General features: G+C 39.2%; 1 protein-coding gene across 2 annotated transcripts; it reads left to right on the top strand.

Annotated features, from left to right (window-relative positions):
* Nucleotides 1-3,309: 3,309 nt before the first annotated feature.
* On the top strand, nt 3,310-8,394 carry LOC118776991 (zinc finger and BTB domain-containing protein 26-like). 2 transcript variants are annotated; one of them, XM_036527672.1, is made up of 3 exons: nt 3,310-3,531; nt 3,788-3,933; nt 6,925-8,394. In XM_036527672.1, the coding sequence occupies exon 3, from the start codon at nt 6,937-6,939 to the stop codon at nt 8,227-8,229; it is 1,293 nt and encodes a 430-aa protein (XP_036383565.1). In that variant the 5' UTR covers nt 3,310-3,531; nt 3,788-3,933; nt 6,925-6,936; the 3' UTR covers nt 8,230-8,394. The 2 variants fall into 2 exon arrangements, with proteins under 2 accessions (XP_036383565.1, XP_036383566.1); XM_036527673.1 differs by lacking the exon at nt 3,310-3,531 and having other exon boundaries at nt 3,580-3,933.
* Nucleotides 8,395-12,681: the final 4,287 nt, after the last annotated feature.

Genomic DNA, 12,681 nt, shown 5'->3' with positions numbered 1-12,681 from the left:
CATCGTTTAAACGAAGTTCTAAATGAAGATTCAGCTGGAGAATTTTCAGACAATCACTATGTAATTAACAAACTGGCCCTGTTCACAAGTGTGAAAATCATACTTACCACCTCCTTTTCACGTCAGCTGTTCACAGCATCCCTTCAACACCCCATATAGCCCCTTTTTTTCTTCTCATTTTTATGACATCTGAATGGAAGGTCAACAACCTCAGCCTGCAGTCAGGTGTGACCTGTTCATTGGACTACAAGGACAAAGAATCACCAGTTCCCCATACCCCCATTGACAACAACAGTTATGTTTCTTCATGTTTTAAAACTCATATCTACTGAACTAGAAAAAACGTTTCCCCAGGTCTAACTGTCACGATAAAGCACTCACATTCAATCTGAAACCCAAGTTAGACTTAATACATCAAACTGCAGTGGCACTCAAGCTAAATACATCTACTTGTGTAGATTTGGTGTCATGCAATGGTCAAGAACAGTCTACTTGTTAGTCTACTGCCACGGGACAGTAATTCAAAAGTGTCATGACAAAGCCAAAGACAGTTTATTCCCTTTTCTACTGCTTCATTAACACTGTAGTGAGTTCAGAAGTTCAGAAGTGTCATGACACAGCCAGAGACGATGCTTAGTCTACTGTTTCCTTGACACAGTACTGCATATCTTTTCTTACACATGTGCTACTGATCTCATCATGCTGCAATGAAAAGAAGTTGCATGTTGCCTACAGTATGTGTAGTATCCAACATGACCCACCTCATTCCTTTTCACACAAAACCTCACACAATTTCTGGTGTGTTTGCCTGACAGTGGGCACACAGAAATCAGGGTTTTGGGGAATTGAAATGCTAATTTTGTTCTGAACTATTACTAAGTCACTGGACAGTTTTACTTGCCTGACACATAGTTTTACTTGCCTTGGGAAATGGGGCAACCGTTAATGCTGAAGCCTGGTAAGCATGGCTCATTGAACACCAAAGATAACACATTTGTAAATGAAAATGCAGTACTGTGATATGGATTATACTGTGCTTGTTTAATTACTCAGTTGAAAGTTCTATTTATAACTAAAAATGGCCAAAGATAAAAGTTAACAGCAACAGTGGTGAATTATTTCTGTTGCAGGTATGTTAGCCTTGGGGTTAGCTGAATAAATCAGCTAATATATGTCCTCTTGTATATGCAATGAATAAGTACTAGTAAACCATAATGTACAACAACACTCATCCACCTCCAGGACATCAATCTCAACACCAACTACCTCCAGATCATCAGCCCCAATACCTTACACATCTCTTGAGTCAGTAGGAGATTTTTGAGTGCAACAGAGAGTGCTAAAAGCTGCACAGCAGGTGCCATTGTGGTCTGTAACTCAGCAGAACAGAAAATCTCAATGCAGTACTGGGCCAGGAAGTTAAACACTTATCCACTTTAGTTTGCTCTGGTCATGAAACACCTCTGAACTGATCGATAAGTAGGAGCTGTATCAGTCCAAGCGGGTGTGAGCAAATAATGCTCTTGAATAAAAACAAAGATTTGATCATGCCTGCACCTACTGAATTTCAGTCAGTGAGAAAACATTTTTGGCCATTTTGTCTCATAGACAGTGAATAGTGTTAGCAAAATTTGTATAATACTAGCAAACCTTCACTCGACAAACCATCTCACAAAAAACTTTACATGAAGGAACCAAACACATCTCATCAATAATTTCATAGACATTCTATGCTTATGAACAGTACAAGCCTGATAAAACAGGGAAAATAATGACAGAGGAGTCTGGCTTGTGGCTTGTGGTCAGGTCAGGTGTATTCTTCCTTTCTGCTGAGGAGGAAGTAGCACAGGCCCTATAACTCTCCTATCTCTGCCCTGAGTGGCACCATACACAACAAATGGCAATGTATGACAAAAAAAAAAAAAGAGATGAAGAGGAAGCCCAAAACAATTGTTAAGAATGATCTTGCTGTGCAAAAACCATGCTGACTGTATTTTTTATGATTCAATTTTTTTTCCCAGAATAATTCTAGCCTATCTCTGGATGGATTCCAAAAGCTTACATGACATAAAAGTTAATATACCCAGCCTGTAGTTCCCTGTATCAGTGCAATCCCTTTTCGTTTATATATCAGTCTTACATAGCCTTGTTTCCAATCATAACAATTTTCACTGGATTCAAGTGATTGCATAAAAACTTTTGTTAATGGTTTCTAAATAATCTCTTCTAGTGTTTTTTTAATTAATCCTGGGTATATACCACTGGGGTTTACTCACTTATTTGTCTCTTGTTTTTGTAATTTTCTGAGTGCTGCACAGTCCCTGAATATTATCTGTTTTTACCTGAGTAATACCTAAATTCAGACATTGATGTATTGTCCTCTCTGGTGAAGTTCTCCACAAAGTAATTATTCATTGCAGCTGCTAACCAAAGCAAAGCCCCCTTCCCTTATGTTGATGTACCTAATTTCTTCTTTAACTTTATTTTTTTCAACTGCAGTATTGAAAAAGGCATTTGGATTAATTTTTGCACATTTCTCATTTTGTTTCTCAAAAGACTTTTTGGCCTCCTTTACTTCTTTGTCAACATCACATATTCTACTATATGCTAACATACTACTTTCTGAACTGTTTTTTATGTATCTTGTATAATATTTTCATTATTAACTTCTGCAAAGATTTATTAAGCCACTGTGGAAAATGTTTATTCAGCTTGTTTTGCCCTTACTTTTAGAATGAATTTATTCTGTTGGTTGAGAATGATTTCTTTGAATTTACACCAGTCCTCATTCACAATCCAGAAGTACCACCAAGTCAGTGTTTTGTCATATTTTCTTTCATCATGTTTAATTTGGCTCACCTACACAGCAAATTCAGCATAGCTCACTGCATTTCAACGGGGCTTCACATTAAATTGATTAGTGTTTAATATATTTGTAAGAAATATGCTGTCCTCTTCATCGGCGCAGCTTTTACGATCTTACAGCTTCAGAAAAAATACAGATTCAAAGAGACATAGTCATACCATGGCCACATTCTATTACATTTACATTACATTACATTTATTCATTTAGCACTATTATCCAAATGAAATGTGTTGATCATGTTGATAAACATTTCTTAATGGTGTTCTGGTCCCCTAGTCTACAGCCAGGCCTGGTGAGGGGCATAGAGGAGAGGGCACTGACATCGCTCCGTGAGACTCGCACACTTCTTAAAAATTAAGCTATACCACTTTAAATTTCAGCACATCAAGCGTGTTCTAAGCATTAGCTCCTCCTTTCTCCCATTCCTCCGGAGATCTGCCATTTTCAGGGTAGGAGATCTGGAGAAATAGGTAATGTATATCAATTGAGTTTGTCAAAAGAAAGGTTTCTTTGTTGTCTTCTGAAGCGAATCTCCTTTAATGGAAAACTTGCGTGGACATAGCTGTAAGAGAGACAATACTGTGAAGCAGGATGTGTTTTAAGATGGACGGACCTCTACGGTCGAGATGTAGGATCGAGGGATCAAGAGATGCTGACTGGAATTGGTATGCACACCACGAAAACGATGTAAGGCTCTCCATACAAAATGAATCAGTGGAAGCATCAAGTGCTATTGTATTCATTGATCAGGTTATGCAGCGCAGCAGGCTTAAAGGTGAATACACAGTGACTACCTGCGACTTAAGTTCTTTAGCGTCAAGGGGCGGGGAGCGTGGTAGGCTTTGATATGTTGCAAGGGGATCAAGCCACAGTATAAGATGTTTTAAACGAGCATTGATTACCAGTACGTTTATTTTTCAGTAATTAGATTGGGCTGGTGGGCAACAGCATAGTCTGGCGGTCGTGACGAATGAATGCACCGAAAGGACGCCTGGTTTGGCTGTCAAGGGGAGCTGTGGTGTCTAAGAAGTTCTGCTTCTGAATTTCTGAAGAGCGGTATGCTATATGTGAGTAAACTAATTATGTATGCTCTATACTATACAGTAAATTTAGTTTGTTACATTTCTTCTGCTTTTTCGTAATACTATAATCGATAATCTTTTGTAAATAACGATAGGCATAACTGTAGTATACGGGGTTCTTGCACAGGTCACATTTGAGAATTTCTAGACCGTTAAAATTCTGAAAAAAACCAATATCTGGAGAAATGTCCAGAGAAATGGACAGGTCTGGAGAAATGTAATTCCAGAACAATACTGTGGTGCAGTTGCTTACAGAGGAGTTAAAGACAACAGTCTAAGTATTGATGACAGATCTACAAATCAGATCCACGTGTGTGGGATTGAAAAGTAGGATAGGCATTTGTGTTACTGTGGCATTTTAAGGTCAGCTATATTACACTTACAAACCTTAGCATAATATAGTTTGGAACATGTTTCATGTTTCACTAGCATTCTTCAGCAAAGAATGTTGCTCTGTATTGAGCTGAATATTTATGTGTATATTAAAACTTTGATTATATTTAAAATGCGGGTCAGACCTATTGTTAATAAATAAGCCACTTTACTTAAGTGTTTAACTGAACTGTATTAAAGTGGTATGGTTTAGCATTCACATTTCTTCATGATGTCTTCCTGAATTTAGTACCAAACAATTAATGTAATAATAATAATAAGAAGAAGTACACACACTCCACAGTAGTTTCTCTGTTCTTCTTTATAAACGTATTCAGCACTGGCATGAATAATGCATAATTTAGTGCTCAATTTTTACTCAGTTGTCTGGGTTCAAACGTTATGACCTTTGGTCATTCACCCTGTTATGGGTATGTTTCAGATGCAGAAATCTAATTATAGCTAACTGACTAGCCACAACAATTCTGATTTAAGTACCCAGCCAGCTAGCTTTAAATTTTATCATATCGATAATAGACTATTGGGGGATTTCCTGGCTGGAAATCACAGATAAACTGAACGTGAGTAACGTGTGTAGAGATTTGGTTTTGCAGATGCCAGATAATGTCACATTGGCTTGTGATTTTGAAGTCACTCAAATGCTGCGGTTGGTTTCAGCAACACAGTAGTTAGCTACAGTAGTAAGGTGGACGTCGTCTTTCTGTAAAAATGTTGTAGCCGAGTCAATGTTATGAGGCGTACTGTGCCCTGTCAGCTAGCTTGTTAAAGTTTACAAGCTGCAAATTCTCAACCACTAAATTAGCTCTTGTAGGAAATGTAAACAAATATGAAAAGTGTAGAATGTTAGCAGGTGGTCAAAAGTGAGGATTACCATTGCAGACAGTCCCCTTTTTCAACAGTCCAGTGTACAGAGGTCTGTGTTTACAGTCTTTATGAAAATGTTGTTTAGCAATACAAAGTCTTAATTTACAATGAGAGTAAGATGTCTTAAAAATGTGAAGAGCCAGTGAACGTGAGCTGTAAAAACCTTCACAACTTCACAATAATGCATATTTGTACTGTATTTTATACATCTAAAACACAAATATGTAAACAGTATGAATAGTGGACATAACTCCATAGTTATTAACCTTTTATTTATTTGATTATTTTTCTGTATTTAGGAATGTATCCCCCAACATATAACATAGTGTGCAGAGGAAAATCTGTTGCATCCCAATCCAGTTAAATGGAAGAGTCCTCATTTCCCATGACAATTTCATATGTCACAAATACTTGACAGTGGAGGAGAAGGTGTCAAGAGCTGGTGCATTTGGGAAAGACAACACTGTCATTTCTGTTCTTGTACTTGAAATGCAATAAGACTTACTTTATATGGAATCATGGAAATGGCCATGATGTTATCTGGAAGTCATAATGGAACATTGAAATCATAACACTTAACAGTGTAAAGAGAAAGAAACATGTATAAATAAAGAAATGTATATACTTACCTAAGAAGATAGTAAAATATATATTCTTAGCTCAGTTTAGACCAATTTTGCTATTTTTACTACTCAGATATGAGGTGACTGTAGGCAGGTCATTTTGTCTTTCAGCATTTCATCAGGATGTTTTGAAATGTTTAATTTAACAAAGTTTTGACAAATGGGTCTCAGTTTAGGGAATTTGAAAATCTTCTGTCCTCTTAAGCACAAATCTGACATTTGTGTGGAAGAGGGCAGAAAATATACAGGTGATCATATGACAGATTCACTGAGATAGTTGCCTACCTTCCACCTTGGTATTTTACTTAATTTCACAATGACTTTTTCCATTCAGTTACATATATATTTTTTCTGGTATGGTTACTGTATGTTAATCATTATCTATTGCTTCTGCTTTATCAATGCCAGATAGAAAACATCAAGTACGCAAAGTCAGTATGGTTAGATGGGTGGGACACACATTTAGTTCAGTGGGGGAAACACTGTATAACAGGCATGATTTATCAGCACAGAACTCCAGCAGAGGTGGGCTCAACAAGTGGCAGATTTGGAGCACAGGAGCTGGCTAGTCTGGTGGGCCTCCTTGAGGGCTTCAGAAGGGGTGATTACTGCAGTGACACATTCAATAATGGTACCCTTCCACTGAACAAATTCAGGATTTCCCTCTCCTGGAAATCAGCAGGGCACACTGTGTCTATGTGGGCACTCCAAGAGACACCAACAGACTGTGCAGTTATTTTCTCCTCACACCAATCAACAAGGGCTTCTTAGACTGGCTGAAAGATCCGATCTGGTGATTGCAAGGACACGGTCACAGCTGCAAAGGAGAGCATTTGGAAACAACACAACAAAGCTCTGTTCACAGAGTGTGGGTAACTTTTTAATCTACCTGGAGATTTTGAAAGGTAACCATGAGGGAGAGTGCTTATTTCTTCTGTCACTTTGAGAAGTCTGCAGAGTTATTCCATTATATGATCTTTTTTCTTTATTTGCAGAGGTGAAATTATGACCTTGTTTAATGGTAGACAGTATTTGGCGTTTCTAAACCAGATAGCATGTTTCCACATGTCTGCTTTTGTTTTCTTGATCCCCACAGGCCTGGTGAACCATGGCTCAGAACCAGGTTGTCCTGCAGTTTCGTTTCTCCACTTTCGGGGAGTCCATGCTGCAGAAGATGAACGCATTGCGCAGACAGAGTCGGTTCTGCGATGTAACAGTCCGGATCAATGAGTTAGAGGTGTCAGGACATAAGGTGGTGTTTGCAGCTGGATCACCATTTCTAAGGGACCAGTTTTTCCTTCAGGATTCTCGAGAGGTACAGATCTCCATGTTGCAGGATGCAGAAGTCGGAAAGCAGCTGCTTCTGTCTTGCTACACAGGGACTCTGGAGTTCCCTGAGCTGGAGCTTGTCAATTACCTGACCGTGGCCAGTTTTCTGCAGATGGGGCACATTGTGGAGCAGTGCACTCAGGCCCTGAATAAATTCATCAAGCCACACAGGGTGCAGGAAGAGCAGTCTAACAGACCTTCCTCGCATGAAAGCAGGCAGGAGGTGGTCACTGTGGATACAGAGCAAGAAGAGGAAGAGGACGACGACGATGATGATGAAGATGACGATGAGGTCATCGTACAGTCGAGGTCTTCCCCTGTTCGACAGATTCAAGATCCGGGTGAGAGCGAGGGGAGTTCCATTACTATCGTCAAGGTAGAGTCAGTGTGTGATCGTGCGTCTGATATATCCAACAACCTGCAAGGCCGCTTCTCCAGCTTGGGTCCTACCCCTCCTATGCACTCACCGGAGCCCCAGCACTCCCTTATCAACTCCACAGTGGATACTCGGTCAGGAGAGATACCAGCAGTGCCCTTGCAGGGGTATCCCCTGAGCCCAACAGCTAACTTACCAGGGAAAACTACTCTTGGGGGACACTTGCGCAGTACAGACAAGGGCCTGCAGTGGTACCACCAGTGCCCTAAGTGCACCCGTGTCTTCCGCCAGCTTGAGAACTATGCCAATCACCTCAAGATGCACAAACTCTTCATGTGCCTACTTTGTGGCAAGACGTTCACCCAGAAGGGTAATTTGCATCGCCACATGCGTGTCCACGCTGGAATCAAGCCTTTCCAGTGCAAAATCTGTGGGAAGACCTTCACCCAGAAGTGCTCTCTCCTGGACCACCTCAACTTGCACAGTGGAGACAAGCCCCATCGCTGTAATTACTGCGACATGGTGTTCGCTCATAAACCTGTCCTTCGGAAGCATCTCAAACAGATTCACGGCAAGAACAGCTTTGACAACGCTAAGGAGCGCAGCCTGCTGGAGGGTGCCAATGACTTTGAGTACAGCCGACATCAAGACTGCAACATGGACAGCAAGCCTGTACTGATGGAAGATTCCCTCTAACTGAGGGTTCAGATCTACTCTACTGATTCAATCTTTGCAGCTATATACACTCTAACAACCTGACCTCTGTCACAGTGCACAGTTTTCAGAGACACTAATAGTTGTAGACAGACTAAAATGTTAACCTGAAACGCTGACTAAATGTGTAACTGTATAAAAAGAACATTTCCCACTATTCTTTTCTAGAATGGCTTTATGCCAATAAATGAGCTTGTGGCAATTTTGTGTTTTGAAAAGAGCTGCTCCATGTCTTTAAAGTACAGTGTAGTTTTCAGAGATTTTGTGAAATGCTCATTTTTATTGTTACATTTTGATGTGAAAATGTGCTCCCTTTGTTTTGCCTGGAATTAGAAAATGAGAGCTAGGAAAGAAGATGTCAAATTATTACGTGAAACTAAGGTTATAATTTGGAGAAATATCATTTGACAACAACTTCTCCCAGACCTATTTTGACCCCTTTTCTCAGACAAACCAATTAGAAATGTCCCTGAATGCTTTCAAATCTAATGATGTAATTATTCTTTTAAAAATAGTTGTCTAATTTGTAAGTGTGTGGGTTGCTGCTTTTCGGCCGACATTGGCAGATTAATTGCCAGTTGTCACCGGTGGAATTGTTAAAATCAGAATTATCTGCCATGTTTCACATAGGGCCAAAAAGGGGGACCTCTCTATTTAGGATGCATGTAGGGTGAATTTCCTGTTATTGCACCTGACATCCTCATTTTCCCCTTGACCTGTTGTCTGTTATGCAGCAGGTTATAGTCCACAGAATGTGGAGCCATTCGTTACATGACCAGCAATGCAATAATGAAATAGGTGAACATGTAGGGCAGATGAGTGAATGTGTGTAATGTTCATATGCTCAAAGCAAACATCACAGTAGGCAACACCAACTAACATGCAAATCTATTCTATACAGTGGTCCGCTTAAGCATTTTCAACAGGCATGGTTTCATGCAATTTAATTAAATTGCCTTACTGGACTTATTTTATCCAGAGCAATTTGCATAGCTTACATTTTTAGATGTCAGTTTATTCATCTGAATATTTACTGAGGCAATTCAGGCATTTCCTAAGGATATAACAGCAGTGGCCAACCTTTGGGATTTTAATCCTGCTCCATTTGACAGATGCACTCTGTTGCTCCATATGAATGGGGGGTGATCAGGTCAAAGGAGTAAATATAAAGGAACTGATAAGTAGGAACAACAATAACAGTAACATGAATTCATAACTACAACTTCACTGAAACTTCACATGCATAATTTACATAAATTATATAATTTATGAACTATATATTTAAGTTAAAATGATGCAAGAATATAAACCTTGTTTACTAATCTAGCTAACGAGCCAAAAATTGAAATATGAAGAGCAATGTTTACTTCTCTGAGAAATAAAGATTATGAGTGACAAGTTATCACCATGAAAAGAAAATACTGCAAAGTGAATCTTTCATTTGAGTTTATGAGGCGCTTGGTAATCTTAGACAATATAAATCTTTTAAACTCCTTTGATTTCCCAGCCTGCGTTCAAGAATAACCAGGTCTCCTTGGAGCTATAGCACCAGGATCTTGAGAGAAATTTAAGCACAAATGTAGGAAGCCTGATGTTTTTCTGTTGCATTTCCAATACAACTCTGGCCTGTGACGTCACACTCAATTCTGCCACAGCAGAAGCAGAAAATGAAACAAAGATGTCAGATGTAGCTTTTTCAACCGTTTGCATGTGGGACTGAAAAGCCAGCCACCTAAGCAGAAATAGCTGTATTTGTGTTTCCATAGTGACTTGTTTGTTGTAAAAAGCCAAACAGCAGTCTGATCAGTTTTTTTTTCATAAACATAAACATTGTTGAGAGTTTGGATTTTATTTTGGTTGTGTAACATCATGGTTCTGGCTTTGAGGCTGAAAGGTAATGACACTTTGGCATGTATTTTGAAAATCAGGGTGAAAACTCTGATATGGAAGATTGCTGTAAAGACAATCGCAACCAAGCGGGAGCAGATTTGCTTTAGGTAGGCCTATACAAATGCATCAAATGCATCAACAAATGGAACAAAAGCACCATCTATTTTCTGTATATTCTGTGTTTTTAGTGTTTATATAATAAATGTTTGTTTTGCCAGTTTTACGAAAATGCTGTGAATCTTATCTTTTAGTTTACCTGGCCCAATGGGCATTCTTTGGCTGTTTTGTTGATTGCAGTAATCAACATCCACACTACCTGCTTCCTTCACCAGTGCCGACATCCCTATGCCTCTTTGGCCAACATGTAATGTTTTTGGCTGTGTACATTCCAATGGAGGTGTTCTGAGAACCGGGTTTTGAAAATGGTCTCATTCATCAAAATGTTCGTAGAGCTAATCGTACAAAAAAAGTCACGTAGGAGTCATGAAATGTGTGGAAACACTCAACTTCGTTCTTACCCTCTTTCGTATGATGAATCGCAGCTGTTCTTAAAATGGATGCTCGTGCATGTAAGGGCATTCTATAAGACTTCCATGTAAGACATCTGAGTCGCACTTATAAGCCAATGCTGCCGAAATGGAAAAAAGGAAGATGGTTTCTCTTATTGAGAGATGCAAACAATCCCGACGGGTGGATGCAAGAAAGAATCCGTTTCGTGGTGTGAGCAGTGATAGTGTCCGGTAAATCGCTGATCGAAATAACCACGACTTTGAAAGGATACCATGATCTAAATTTAATTTTACACAAAAAAAACGTTTGCCCTTATGTTGTCTTGTCTAACAATTAAATATGTATGCGACACATAGAAGGTATGCGGGAGTAGAGTTTACAGATGTAAGCCGGGGGAGTAAGTTGTGCACGGCTGCATGTAAGTCATGCCATACCATCAATTCTATGCGACTCTGACTCGTAAGCTTGTTGTCTGGAGCAATGCAGAAAGAGGGTCCTCTCATTGTTGTCCATCTGGTGGAGAACGAATGCCTGCCATACTTCAGAGGACACGGCGGACCAGGGTCATCTTACACACCTTCACTGCAGTGTACAAAATCATGCTGTCTGTTGTGTCCAAACACATCCACCAGATGTTTAACACACCGATAGTGCGGTCCATTAGCAAGTGAATGTGATTGTATTCAGGCTTCCATTGTTTCTTTGGGTTGACCAGCAGTATTTCAGCCTCTCTGCTTTGATACTTCTCAGAATACCTGCGTGTACCTTATCTCTTTTGCTGGGATGACATTTATAGTTCAGTCTGTTTTCCGAAACCAACACAACTGTGAAAGTGCCGAGTGTTTTCCTTTAGAATCAAATACTTTTCAGCACGTAACCTCTGTGACCTGCTGTATAGACAGAGTCGCAATTACAATTTTGCAAGTAAGTTAATGACAATATAAGCCAAATGATTTGATTAGTTTCTTAGTATATTTTTTTTGTTTATTGCAAATTCAATTACAATTTTCATGTATTTCAGCAGCAAAGGGTCATTTTGATCACATATAGATTTGATAATTGTACAATTTTATCTGAATGGCAAAAACCCCCCAGTTGTTTTGCTGACAATTGTGTGCTGGTCACAATGTCAGACAACCAGAATGGTATCAAAACAGGACATCGTTTTTAAAATGTATTTTCAACGGATAATCCCTAATTGTGTACATTTTTTAGCAAGACTGTTGAAAGCAGCAGGGCAATGCCACCAGTCAATCAATTTTTGCTTAATTGTTTTCTACATACATCCTCCAACTTGTATAAACACAACTTAAAAGAACTTATGAAAACATCTGACATTACATCTATAGTCATAGAGGAATTATAAATTGGGAAAGACTGCTACGTTTTACATGTTTCTTCTGCAAGGATGTCTGTCACTCAGTTTTAAAGTGATCTTTGCTGACACAGTGGTTTGCTAATAATTGATAATCTTGCTAATAATTGGAATCTTTGTATGTGCTTCATATATTTTTTGGACCACAGCATTTGTTTATTGCCGGTATAGTGTTGCATAACTGTTCGTCTTTGAGTTTTGTGGTGATGTTTTTAAAGTTTGATCGCATGCTTAGATTTTGCTACGGGGAGCTCACTGAGATTATTTTGAATTACAATGATTTACCAGCCAGCTAATCACTTGGGACATTCCACTGTGTTTTCTGGTGTGTTGAAAAGAATCCAGAAAGATTTAATGTCTTTGACTGCATCTTCAATGACCAGCAAAATCAAATCTGAAACTGCCAGAATCACACTTCTTTGTATGGCAGATAGACTACAGACAGCTGTCATTCAGAGATTATAGACATGTCGATACATATCTATAATGAAAGACAGATCCGAGAGGATTTCAAGCGCGTTCTTTGATGTTTCTAGTGGCTAAGATGTGCGGGTTTGTGTTTGATTTGGAACATTCTGTTTGTGTTTGATTTGGAACATGTCAGACTTCAGGTGACACAAACATCTGATGGTGCCACAATGACGACCTCAGACCTCAGA

Source organism: Megalops cyprinoides, chromosome 4 (assembly GCF_013368585.1).
Source record: "Megalops cyprinoides isolate fMegCyp1 chromosome 4, fMegCyp1.pri, whole genome shotgun sequence".
Classification (NCBI taxonomy): domain Eukaryota; kingdom Metazoa; phylum Chordata; class Actinopteri; order Elopiformes; family Megalopidae; genus Megalops; species Megalops cyprinoides.
The sequence above is the reverse complement of the archived record's forward strand: the minus strand, read 5'-3'. Positions and strand labels throughout refer to the sequence as shown.